The 13,808-nt window shown below is 39.7% G+C and overlaps 1 protein-coding gene across 1 annotated transcript; it reads left to right on the forward strand.

Moving 5' to 3' along the window:
- Positions 1-2,771: 2,771 nt before the first annotated feature.
- rest (RE1-silencing transcription factor) lies at positions 2,772-12,635 on the forward strand. Its single transcript, XM_053650425.1, has 4 exons — positions 2,772-3,002; positions 6,686-7,554; positions 7,916-7,999; positions 8,877-12,635. The coding sequence occupies exons 2-4, from the start codon at positions 6,696-6,698 to the stop codon at positions 10,907-10,909; spliced, it is 2,976 nt and encodes a 991-aa protein (XP_053506400.1). The 5' UTR covers positions 2,772-3,002; positions 6,686-6,695; the 3' UTR covers positions 10,910-12,635.
- Positions 12,636-13,808: the final 1,173 nt, after the last annotated feature.

Consider the following 13,808-nt stretch of genomic DNA (forward strand, 5'->3'; position numbering starts at 1 on the left):
ATAATCTAATTAAGTCACAGTGGCTTAGTGGTTAGCATGCTTGCCTCACACCTCCAGGGGTGGGAGTTTGAATCCCGCCTCCGCTATGTGTGCACAGACCTGCATGTTTGCATGTTCTCCCTGTGCATTGGGGTTTTCCACCAGGTATTCCGGTTTCCATCCCAATACAAAGACATTCATTGTAGGCTGATTGGCATTTCTAAATAGTCCATAGTGTGTGAATATGTGTTTGGGGGTTTCTCCACTTCAGGATGTGAAATGCTGCTCAATTGGTTAATCCTCCTATTATGTTATGGCTCAATTTCCACATTTAAGATGCCTGAAAAACTGGTTAATCTCTCTTTTTGTCTTTGAAATTTTTTGACTTTCCTCATTTGTAAACCTATATGCAAATATTTCTTCTTATGGCTCGTCTCAGATGAGCCTTAATAAAGCTGTACTGTTTTAAGCTGTTCTTTGCTGTTTTTGTGTGTATTTAAACTGTGTAAGTCATTTTGACAGATAACATAATGGATGTAACTTTTTTCTCCAACATAATAGGAGGGTTAAGGTTTGTTGATTGACTTGGCCAGTCTTCCACTTTTACATCATAAACAAAGATTAGTGAGGCTTTTCCAGAAGCAGCTATGCAAGCCCAAACCATAACTCTACCTCCGTCTGTTTCAAAGATAAGCTTCTATATTTTGGATCAGATCCTTTCTTTCTCCTCATTTTGCCTTTCCATCACTTTGGTAGAGGTAAATCTTGGTTCCAGAGCTTATGGCTCATCTCTGACTTTCTTCATGAATTCCAATCTTGCTTTCTGATTCTTACGGATGGATTGTGATACCTTCACTCCTGCCCTCTGGAGGTTGTTGGTGATGTCACTGACTGTTGTTTTGGGGTTTTTCTTCACAGCTCTCACAATATTTCTTTCATCAGCTCTTTGGTGTCTGTGGCTCAGTACACCATAGTTTCATACTTTTACAGGACATTCCAAATTGTTGTACTGACTATGCCCAATGTTTGTGCAATGCCTTGGATTGATTTTCCCTCTTTCCTCAGCTTCAAAATGGCTTGCTTTTCTCCCATAGACAGCTCTCATCTTCATGTTGGCTTATCCGTTTTAACAACAAATGCAGTCTTCACAGGTGAAACTGAACGCTAAAACCAAGAGTAGATGTTCGGAGCTATTTATTGTTTAAACAATCAACATAACAGGACACACCTGGGTAACAAGTAATAAGTCACATATTCCAATATTTTTTTCACCTACAAATTGGGTGGTGTGATACAAAATGTTCTATGTCATTTAACACATCTACATTTAACACATCTACATATTCGGAGGAGCTTGCAATTTTTCAAAATTACAGCAGATTTTCCAACAATTTGGGCCCACACGCGTCATGTGACATCATCACAACGCGCATTCAGCCAAAGCCCTCTTTGATTCACGTGCGTCGAACATGAGTACAGCTAAAATGTCTCATTTATCAACAAACATCAATGCAAATTCGAGAGGTTTTCTGCAAAAAAAGTACAAAAAATTTCACAAATCGCATAGCAAATTTTGAAAAAAGCCGCAGCAAAATCAAGCATTTTTGGCCACAAAAATCACAAAAAAAAGCAGAGAAATCCTGTACAGACTGATAAATACCAAGAAATTAAAGTTGAAATTCTAAACTCTCTTCTCATATTCATCATTGATCTCAAACCCAAATGTATTCAGTCTACAGCAAAAATAAATGTAAACAAATGAATTGGCCTTGTCATTCCAGTAGATTCGGAGGGGACTGTATCATTAGCATGAGACTGCACATGGAAAATGGTGAGTGAGAAATAAGCTCTTGCTGTTTTGGATACACATGTCCATGAATTTCTATGCAGACGTCGCCTCACAAACAAAACAAAAGACGTTTGACTGCTGCTATTTGCTGTATTTAGTCTCGTAGAATGTGTATCAGTGACGCTCCCTCAGATATTAAACACTTCCCAAATTGCGAAATGAAGAATTGATGATTCTTGTATACTTTGTGATTCTTTTATTGTATTTTCAAATTGTTGCTGGAACCTTGAAATAAGAGCCAGTATCACTTCTCTAGTCCAGTGCATCCTCAACCGAATAGAAGCCATGTTGTGAATTGAGCGTGATCATATGCCCATGTGGCGCAAACATCCATAAGTAGAAAATACAACCTGCAAGAAACTCGCTCGTCCTGTGGGAACTTTATTTCTGTCCGGATATGAGACGTTTGTCATTATGGAACCTTATGACCTTAACATCTTACTGATGCTCCCTTGGTAAATTAATCCAATCTGAATAGGGCTAATGTCACCTTGTGATGTCAGCGTGGAACAACCTAAGACTTCTTACAGTGACATAAAAGCATTACAGCACCAACTAACAAATTAGCAACAGAATTACTCAACACATCACAAATATTTCAATATAATCATAATTAATGTGTTTTTAGGTCGAGTTCTTCTTTAACTTGAAATACTGCCATGATAAATGTCATGTCTAACAAACGCAGCTCGAGCTAACCCTCTATACAGTTACAAACGTATAAAACTCTATAAACGTTGTAAAATATTATAAGCAAAAATGCTAGATATTAAACAGTATCTACCGAAACTGCATCTTTTTCAATGTTATTTATACCCAACAATTCATTACTTAAGCTCTTTAGTAAACACAAGCGCAATAAACTTAACTCGAGTTAGAGGCGGCCTCGTGCAGCGCGCTGACGTAACATGGAACGCAGGACCAATTCCAAACGGCTCTGTATTGGACACGCAGCGCTCTACTTAGTGCGTATGAGCCCATTGTTTCGTAGCCTATCCAGTGTACCTATCTAGGGAGTCTGCAGGCGTTTGGAAGTCCGCCACGCAGCGCTGTGTAGGAATGCGTCGAGACTCGACTTCCCTGAACAAGTTTAGACGAAAAGTTAGTTTTGAGAGAGTATAAAACTTATCAGAAATTCGTGAAAACCACGACGAACGTTGGACGAACGCCGAGGGTAAGTTTTATATCGAGCCAAGAAGCGTTTAAAGCCCGGAAATCGCACTTTTTCCTCCACTATTTTCGGAGTTGAGTAAAAGTGTGTAGGCTTGTAAAATGGAGGCAGGGTGTGTGTGAGAGGCGCTGTCCAGCAACGGAGATCAGGACCACGGCTAACACACTCTCACACACTTCACAACTAAACGCTTTTCTCTGGAAATACATGTTTGACACGACAAAACACCAAAATCGTCGAGAAAAAAAATATTTAAACAGTTCATTTATAAAAAAGCGTTGTGGTCATGTATGTACTTCTTCCGGAAAAGTAGCTAGCTAAAGTTAGTTTATTAACCCTAGCTAGCAGGTAGAGGCAGGGTTTATAACACAACTTCACAACATTGGTGTGATACAGTTTATAACACTGCTGAAGTGTGTGTGTGTGTGTCCGAGACCAAGCTGGACAGCGACTTTTAATTGGACGTGATTTTTGAGGCCGGAATTTTTTCTTTCTAATGTTTATAACATTTTTTTTCAATTACTTTTAAAAGTCGACACTTAACTTTACTAAGAAAATAAGAACTACTCGACTTGTATGACATGTTGTAAAAACTTTTAAATCAAATATGGAGTGTTTCCCCTCCTCGTCATTCCATCATGGCTGATTTTATTTCCTGACTCTGGGAGCTGTCCAACAAACGCTCAGTTTTTAACACGAGTAAAAAGTTTTTCTTTTGTAGTTGTTTCGCGCATATCGACACTTTCTAATAAGTTATGACATGAACAGAGAAACAGCTAACGGATTATTATTAGTATTATTATTTGGGAGAATGTTCTCATTCAGGCTGGGGAGTTGAAGCGTTTGGGCTGCCAGCGTTGTGGTGCTGTGGGAAAATGGCCGCATAGTTCAACATGTCATGAAACTGTGAGTTGAGAAAAAAATGCACGAGGAGAAAAAAACAACAACCCTGAAGGTGCACGAGAACGTGCACGCGAGGAGAGACGAGATGCACGAGAACATGCGAGATTAGACCGATCTGCACAAGGTCATGTGTGAGGAGGAATAAAAAAACGATGTGCGCGAGATAAACCTATATGCACAAGAGCATGCGTGAAGAATAAAACGAAATGCACGAGAAAATGTATATGAACGTGAAAATGCGGAATAAAACCGATATGCGTAAGAACCTGGGGGGCATTATGTGCGCGGTATGCACTAGAACATGTATGAGTGGAAAAGCAATATGTACAAGAAAAACCTGATATGCACAAGAACACACAAAGGGGAAAAACTATATGTACCAGAAAATGTGGGGCGCAAGAAAAACCTGATGCCCACACTTCAACGGGATGACGGCCATGAGTTTATTTATTTATTTATTTATTTATTTATTTATTTATTTATTTATTTAAACTTTGATTAGGCCTACCTTTTTTCCCCACAAAGCAGTAACAACAATAATTATTAGACACTGTACTGCTCCGATACCCAGTAGCTGTATTGGCAAATACCAGCAAAAACTTGTGGTAAGAAAACAGCGGATATCGCATCTTGTAACAAATGCCTAAGATTAGAACTGGATTTAGAGAATAAATATATACATCCATCTTCTGTACCGTTTATCCTACACAGGGGTGCGGGGGAGCCTGGAGCCTATCCCAGGGGACTTGGGGCACAAGGCAGGGGACACCTTGGATGGGGTGCCAACCCATCGCAGGGCACAATCATTCACACTCGCACACCAACGCACACATTATCGACAGTTTAGAGATGCCACTCAGCCTATGGTGCATGTTTTTGGACTTGGGGAGGAAACCAAAGTACCCGGAAGAAACCCCCGAAGCACGGGGAGAACATGCAACTCCGTGCACACGGGACCCTCAGCTCTGGAGGTGTGAGGCAAACATGCTAACCACTAAGCTTTTTTTTTTTTTTTTTTTTAAAGCTTAATGGTTTTTAAGAAAACCGTATCGGATGGGTATCGGTATTGGAAAAGAAAAAATTGTATTGTGCCATCTATAATAATAATAATAATAATAATAATAATAATAATAGCATTCACAATAGCAGATTGCTCTCAAAGGTGGTGGTAAAGTACCTCATAAAAAAGACACATTTTTCAGTTGAGCTTTTTATTTAAAACCACTAACAAAGAATATAAATGACTTTTGTTATCTTAAGCCGTGGCTCTTATTTTTAATCAACTTAGTTCACAAGCAAAATGTAGACTTTGGTGTGTAAGGTGAATGGAAACGTGTCTCAGTGCTTGCTGAACTGAATTGCTCTCTCTCACATACGGCAGTTACTCTGCATGCTTTTTTTTCTGCTCCCGAATACTTTTGTGTGCATGCAGTTCATGGCACCTTGCACTCATTTTTAAAGACCATGCTCGCTGATACTGCTCTGTGCGCTCCAGTCGCCTGCCCTTACTCTTCCAATTAAACTGACTTGAGCTGTGAGACCTGAGCATATTATTATTTATTTTTAAGACTACATAAACCATATAATGCTATTTTGTTTATATCAGGCTAGACATGATATCTGCCTGTCACAACAGCACACAGTGCCCCACCTGCCCAAGTGCTTTTACCCCCTCATCTATTTTTGGTACAGTAAATGTGTTTTTTATGTAGGAAAGTGTCGGTAACGCTTCATGATCTGAGCTCCTTTGCTACTCACTGTAAAAAAATTTTTTTAAATGCTGCACATAAAAAATCTGAACCTATAGCAGCTCATGTTAGTAAAACCACAGTGAAATTGTTTATCGTGATGCGTATCAAGAAGATTATCAGGGTACAGCTCATACTAGACTAGACTGCTGGCCATATTTTACTAGACCTCTATATACACAAGCTATACTTAGTAGGAATCTTTAAAAAATAAAAAAAATCAGTGTTCTTCTGTGTAAGTTCTAGTCTGTTCTCTGATTTCTAGTTGTTCTCCGAGCCTCAGGCTTTAATTTAGGGGAAAAAAATAGATAAGTTCTGTATGCTGAATCATTCACAGTCACAAGGAGTGTGTCCATATAAGGCTCTTGAGTCCTGAACAAGAGCTGTGTGTGAGTGTGACTGTGAGTGATAATTCCCAGAGGCTATACTTACACTGATCTTAAAACTATTGCGCAGTTGTGCAGCCATTTTGAGTATAGAGTAATGCTATCACAATTAGGCATTTCATGTTTGTGTTTCATAGCTTTTGCAATGTATCTTGTCGTGAAGCCTGCCAAGCCAAGCCCTTCAGTTACCCTTGTATGTGTTTCATGATTTATGACAGGAAATGCTTTCTGCCTTAGAGGAAGAATGCTCCTGTGACCTTTCATGTATTAAGAAGTGTGTAAACCGTGAAATGAGAGATTTTTTTTTTTTTTGCAAAATTAAAGTATTTTGTTTTTTAATAGCTTGTAAATAAAATTGCATATTTAAACCTATTAATTAAAATAGGTATTTAAGCATATGTTTAATGTTTAACTTGTTGGATAAAATCAAATTTCTTTAAAAAAAAAAAAAATATATATATATATATATATATATAAAAAATAAACAACTTTCATTAAAAATATCGTGTGTGTGTGTGTGTGTGTGTGTATATATATATATATATATATGATGCTTTCAAAAATAATGAAATTAAATGTTAAAAAATACATAATGTGAAATGTAAAAAATATATAAATAATGTGTGTGTATTATGTGTTTGTCTCTCAGTTGATTGAGCATGGCTTCCCAGACAGCGTTTAATCTCTGCACGGATGACTTTGTGACCTCTGGAGACGCTTCACTGCCAGAGGAACCTGGTACAGAGCTTCCCATGCCTCAACCTGTGATGCTGGCCAACGTGGCCCTAAACACAGAGTCACCACCAGAGGAGGACAAGCAGATGGCAGAACTGATAAACGTCGGATGCTGTGGCTACTCAGACAGCGAGGACGAGAACGTGGTCCACTACAGCTTCGATGATGCGGCCGAAAATGTGGACGAAGGGACCGGGATGGGAGAAAACTCAGTAGAAAAAGTCCTCGAAACTACTGAGACGATGCCAACTGACCTTTCAAAGAAATCTCCTGAAACAGAACCTTCCGCAAAGCCTAAACAAAGTTCTGTTGCTGCGCCAATTGCAGCAACAGAACCTGCAAAGAAAAAGAAGAAGCCGTTCTACTGCAAGCCATGCCACTTTCAAGCTGAGTGTGAAGAGGAATTTGTCCAGCACATCCGTGTCCACAGTGCTAAAAAACTGATTGCAGAAAAGGCAGGAAGTGGAAATTCAGATGACGAATCAAATCAGGCACAGCAAAAATCTGCAGAAAACTGTGTCAAGGGCGTGATCCGCTGTGAGCGCTGCGGCTATAACACTAACCGTTACGATCACTATGTCGCACACCTGAGGCACCACAAGAACGAAGGGGACGAGCAGAGAGTGTTCAGGTGTACCATTTGCCCATACTCCACTGTCAGCCAGTATCACTGGAAGAAGCACCTGAGGAACCATTTTCCCAGCAAGCTGTTCACATGCAACCAGTGCAGCTACTTCTCTGACAGGAAGAATAACTACATCCAGCACATTCGCACACACACTGGTATGCAGCCTTGGTTCCGGTTTATAGAAGAAACAAGACTACACACACACACACACACACACACACACACACACACACACACACACACAATATGGTGGCATCATATTCTATGATTCTTTTCATGGTCATTTTTGAGTCTCACCTATTTTTGTCATCTAATTTCTACTTATATTTATACAGGGTGATGAAGCGGTTAAACAACACACAGCCACAATGCAGTACACAACCATACAACAACACATGATGCACATAGTATAGAACAAGTTTACTGCTGGTTGCCATGCCTTTTAAATTACATTACATTAATTTGTAATATCATTTATTTTTAGAATGGAATTGCCATTTCCTGTTTGTTTTCTAGGTGAGCGTCCTTTCCAATGTGTTTACTGTGACTATTCAAGCTCTCAGAAGACCCATCTCACGCGGCACATGAGAACACACTCTGGTGAGTCACTCTTTCATCATCTGAAGCCTCAAAACTCTCAGTACACGATACAATGCCTGGTCTGTCAGTTCAGCTTGTATTATGTTGGTTAGGATACTGTGTTTGTGTGTCATACCATGATATGACATTTTAAATTGTTATATAGCATTAGTGAGGTCAGGCATGGATGTCAGGTACTGTGTGAGTGTGGGGTGCAGTCTGTGTTTAAATTCATCCCAAAGGTGTTCAGTGGGGTGGAGGTCAGGGCTCTGCACAGGACACTCGATTTCTTCCACTCAAACTCCTACTTGTCTGTTTCAGCAGTTTTGAATAAAAACAGATAGGTGGAGCTGTTTGTCCCAAGTGCTTGGGCTACTGATTTGTCCACTCCTGTTATGCTACACCAGTAGATGATATCAAAATAATGTTATTCCCAGGCATGGTGTGTGGTTTAAAATCTGAAACAACATTCTTTTAAAGAGGTGGAAGCTTTCAGCATGTTTTAAACCACTGAAGGCTAATCACAAAAAAATTTAACTGTAGCCGCTATAAGTATAGTCACTGTGGTGTTAACCACCAGCTCCCCTAAACAAATATGAATTTATTATCTCTGTTGTGCATAGTACATATTTAACAATTAGTGCTTAGTTTAGGAGAGCTGTCTGCCTTCATTTTATCACTAAACCTTTTTTCTTTGTTGCATACCATGCATCCAGATGGTTCGGGATAAAATGGTAAAAGGTTTGTACTATGTACCTTTATGAGTGAGTGTGATTGGATTGCATTTGTATGTGTGTGTTATTCTTTCTGCATGAGGTCGGCGTTTGTGTTTAGTCACTCCCCAAAGTAAACCATAGTATTTACAACCATATCCTGATCTCATGTATCTCTACAACAGGTGAGCGACCGTTCAAATGTGACAGCTGCAGCTATTTGGCAGCCAATCAACACGAGGTGACGCGTCATGCCAGGCAGGTGCATAACGGACCCAAACCACTCAGCTGTCCTTACTGCCAGTACAAAACAGCCGATCGCAGCAATTTCAAAAAGCATGTGGAGCTGCATCTCAATCCACGGCAGTTTCTTTGCCCCGTCTGCAAGTATGCTGCATCCAAGAAATGCAACCTGCAGTATCACATCAAGTCCAGGCACCCAGGATGCTCTGATATCTCCATGGACGTGTCCAAGGTCAGGCTGAGGGTGAAGAAAGCAGATGGGGATGATTCAAACGTAGGCCCCATCAACCTCTCTATTAAAAAGAGTGGAAAGACAAATTTGGATGGTGAGAGTGCCAAAAAACCCACATCCGAACCCACGAAAGAAAAAACGTGTTTGAAGAGAGTGGAGAAAAGAGCTGCGCCAAGAAATGAAGGAAACGAAACAAGCAGCAAGAAAGCGAGAATTAAAGAAACTGTCCCCTGTGTTGAGAAACAAGATGGAAAGAAAGACAAGGAGGTGAAAAAAGCAGAGAAGGTTGCAAAATCTGCTGACAGAGTCACTAAAAGTCGCACTAAAAAAGAAGAAAAGGCTGCAAAGGAAAAGAAAGACATACTCACCAAAAATCAGGATGGTTCTGAAGAGGAAAACAGAGCAGATCTCGAGAAGAGGCAGCCGAATCAAAGGATTGAGAAAGAAACGAGAGCAAAGGAGCAGAAGCAAAGAGAGGAGGAGGAAAGACGAGAAAGAAAGAGGCAGGAGTATGAAAGACTGGAGAGAGCAAAGAAAGAGAAAGAACAGAAGCACAGGGAGGAGGAGGAGAGGAGAGTAAAAGAGCAACAGGAGAAAGAAAGACTTGAGCAGGAAATGAGGGAGAAGGAGCAGGAAGAAAGGAGAGAAAGAGAGAGGGTGGAGAAAGAAATGAAGGAGAAAAGTGAGGAGGAGGAACGGAGAAAGAGGGAGAGGCTGGAGAAAGAAATGAGAGCAAAAGAGCTGAAGCAGCAGGAGGAGGAAGAGGAAAGAAGAAAAAGCGAGAGAGTGGAGAGAGAATTGAGGGAGAAGGAGCTGAAGCAAAAGCAGGAGGAGGAATGGAGAGAAAGAGAGAGGCTGGAGAAGGAAAGCAAACTCCAGAAAAATGATGTACAGAAAAGAGAGGTGGAAAATGTTAAAGGTTCCAAAAAGGCACTAACCAGGAAAGCAACCAAGAAACAGGCAGGAGCAGTGAATTGTGATGTTCTGGAGAAGCCTCCGAATCGTGAGGAAGCCAAGCCGAAAATGGTGAAATGCAAAAAAGCAGAGAGTGCTCCCTCTCCTCAGGCAGATAAGACCAAACGCAGGAAGGTGAAGATTGCAAACAGTCAACACACAAGCATAAGCACATCTGAAGAGGTGAAGAGGTCAAAGGGCAATGGAAGGCAAAGCAGAAAGACAAGCAAGGCGGCGGTAGGTGTTGAGGCAGCAAAAGCTCTGGAACATTCCTCCGAACCTAAAAAAGTGCAGTCCAGCCCAGTAAAAGTTCAAATCTCAACAGAGAAAGTGTCTTGCACTTCTGAAGAGCTGAGCATAACCAAAAATCCATCAGAGGAGCCGTCTTTAGAAGATGAAATCACAAGCGTGAAGACCACCACTGAAGGAAAGGGCACTGTGGAAGCACAGACATCTTCAGATATTGATAGTGGGACAGATAGTCCAACACTGGACCTGTCCAAACCACCGTGTAGCAAATCTCAGGATGGTGAAGACGATGAGGGCATCCACAGCCATGACAGCGTTAGTGACATCAGCGACTGTGCCTCGGAGGTAAGTTACGACTCCGGGCTCAACGGGAAGCTTCCGGAAACACCGACTGAAGAGCTTCCGTCGCCCACACAGTTGCTCAGCCACACGTGCGTGTTCTGTGACCGCACTTTCCCGCTGGAGATGGACTACAGGCGGCATCTCAATCGCCACCTGGTTAACGTCTATTACCTGGACACTGCAACACCGGGGAAATAGTAGACTTCATTTTCAGTCATCTTGGTCATTTAAAAGTGTCCAGTAGCAACCATAATTCAAGGCAGCTGGATTTCGACTATCATTTAAAGCCTGACTTGCCTCTAGACATCTTGACTTAAAGCCTCAGCATTCTTTATACAGAGATGACAGTTGGAAGATTTAGCAGACGGTGCATTTAGGAGGCATTCTTTCACCAATTAATCATCATTTTGTCATTTACCTCTCCCTGTGAGCTTTTTCTGGGCATATCTAAATGTAAATCAGCTGTGCTGTGAATATGGTTGGTAATTTCTGTCTGATTAGCATTTATCAACATGTGCACCTGAGTACGAAGAAAATCAGCGTTAACAAAACTGGTCAGTCTCCCTGGAATTTTTTGTTCAGTTTGGCGTACAAAAATATTTGCACACAAAGTTTTTTATTTTTTATTTTATTTTATTTTTTTTTTTTAAAGATGGCCTTTATTTAAGGGTGGGTGTCTTGTATGGTTGCTTATTGTGGACAAATTTGAAGAAAGAAAAAAAAAAAACGGTTTAACTGTGTATCCCTCTCAGAAGGTAATCACATAATTCCATTTATAAGACAAAAGTTCTGTGAAAGTTTTCAGAACTGTTACACAAAATCATCATAATATGTGATCTCAGCACATGCCTGATAATTATCTTATTATGTAATCCTATGGGAATTAATCATGTGTAGAAACAAGCAAATGTTACTTTGTAGATTGATTTTTCCTTCCATACTTTTATCTTTGAGCACTCGAGTGGAGAGAGACTGAATATTTTGTTCATTTTCAGCTTCATAATTCAGTCCAAAGATTGTTTAAGACTGTTTGACGGTCTCTTGCTCCTGTTCCTTAAAGGAAGAGTTTGGCCAAAAATGAAATGCACACATTGTTCCCCTTGAACTATATACTGTAAGCTTCTCTTACTGGTTAGCAGCGTTAAATTTGTAGCTTGAGTGCAAAGCTAAACCAGCAAACTACATATGGGGGTAGGGAGAAAACTGTTGAGCTTTACACTGTATGTGTAACTCCAGATGCTTCTGACAATCTTTTTTTTTTCCCTTTGGTCATTTTGTACTTTTTGTTGTTATTGTGACTTTCTCTTTCCTGCTTTGTCTGCTAATTTTCATCAAAATGAATTCTGATTCTAACCTTGTGCCATTGATCTGATGTGTGTGAACTAGAACCATGCTCAATTTTCATGGCCACCTAACTTGTCTGTGCTGTTTAAAAACAAAATACAAGTAGATTTTTTTATGAAGTGCAATAATGTATATTGGATATACCAAAGTGGAAAAACTCCCCTGACCCACAACTAACTCTCTTTTGTAAAGAATAAAAGTTAGATTAGAATTGCTATTACTGTAAATGTTTCTTGGAGATTTTACTTACATATGGATTTGCATATTCTTTTACAGATGTAATCCAGAGTGCTTTATAGTTCATAATATGTGCAGATACTAACAATGGATCTGTTTAAATGTTTTGTGGAAGAAATAGGCTCCTTAGAAACTGTTGTGATTCTGTGTACTTGTATGTAAGAACCAATATATCATTAAAAATATTGAACTCTTAAATGTGAATGTCTCTTGGCAAAAAAGGTACAAATAAACATTAAAGGTAAACAGCTGGCATAAAAACATTTTAACATCTAGTCATCTAACCAGTTGGTGTTATAAAAGGCAAAATGCTTTCAAATGTTCCTAATGATACAGGTGCATTTCAAGAAATTAGAATATAGTGGAAAAGTTCATTCCCCCCCCCCCCCATAATTCAATTCAAAAAGTTGAACTTCCATATTGATTCATTACACATAAAGTGAAATATATTTGAAATATTTATACACAAAGTGAAATAAGCCTTTTTTTTGTTTGTTTTAATCTTAATGATTACGGCTTACAGCTCATGGAAAAATCCAGTATCTCAAATATTAGATTAAATAATTTATAATACAGAAAGGTCGACCTGAGAAGAGATCTAATCAGTTAATTATCTCCATGACTACCGCGGTGACGTCACGTCACACGCCACGTTATGTTTCTGCTTGTGTGAGCTATAAGTACAAAGTACAACGTTTTGTATGCATGTGTAATAATAATAACAGTTGTAATATTAATTAGTATTTATAGCCTACAATATAGCGGGAGATTTTATATTAATACACAAATTACGTTTTCATAATCAAACGCCTTATAAGGTGTTGTCTGTTAGTTTGGTGCGGGTTTGTTTGAGCGGCAAAATCCAGTCAGGTGAATTCTGCTGTTTCACTTCGGGTTCTGCCGCTGCGGTGGATCTTGTTGGGGAAACCCAACGACCTGGGAACATCTTGGATTTGTGCCTAACGAGAGAGAAACGTGCAACATTGCCCACTTCTCAAGTTCCTCATTGCACTTCTCCTTCTTCTCCCCGGGTCAATCACAATACCGTATCCCACAGCGCCCCCAGGCTGTTTCTCATTGCAACAACAAGACACGTTGTTTCACTGTCGGAAGTGCTCAAATAAAACCTCGTTTATTTATTTTTTTATATTTAGGTGTTTATTTAATTTAAGCCTACAAAATTACATGATTAGTGATATAAATTCCACAATATAAATAAACTTTTCCACAGTATAATTTTTTTGGGATCACCTGTATATAATTTGCTGCCTTAATACATTAGGTATCAGCAGAAAAAATGCCTTCTACCTGGCTGGCTGGCTGGCTAGGTATAAATGGACTACATATACTCTATATACTCTCAGTGGTCACTGCAGGAACACCTACAGCCTGCTTATTTATGCGATTTTTTTTATTTTGCCAATCATTCGGTAGCAGTGCAATGCATAATGTAGTAATGTATAATGCATATACAGGTCAAGAGCTCCAGTTAATGTTCACATCAAACATCAGAATG

Source organism: Ictalurus furcatus, chromosome 2, assembly GCF_023375685.1.
Source record: "Ictalurus furcatus strain D&B chromosome 2, Billie_1.0, whole genome shotgun sequence".
Taxonomy (NCBI): Eukaryota; Metazoa; Chordata; class Actinopteri; order Siluriformes; family Ictaluridae; genus Ictalurus; species Ictalurus furcatus.

Bases quoted from the DNA above. Each gene is read 5' to 3' on its own strand.
- rest (XM_053650425.1), top strand. From the start codon at position 6,696: ATGGCTTCCCAGACAGCGTTTAATCTCTGCACGGATGACTTTGTGACC. The intron at 7,555-7,915 runs GTATGCAGCCTT...TTTGTTTTCTAG, and splicing joins GCACATTCGCACACACACTG to GTGAGCGTCCTTTCCAATGT. The intron at 8,000-8,876 runs GTGAGTCACTCT...TCTCTACAACAG, and splicing joins GCACATGAGAACACACTCTG to GTGAGCGACCGTTCAAATGT.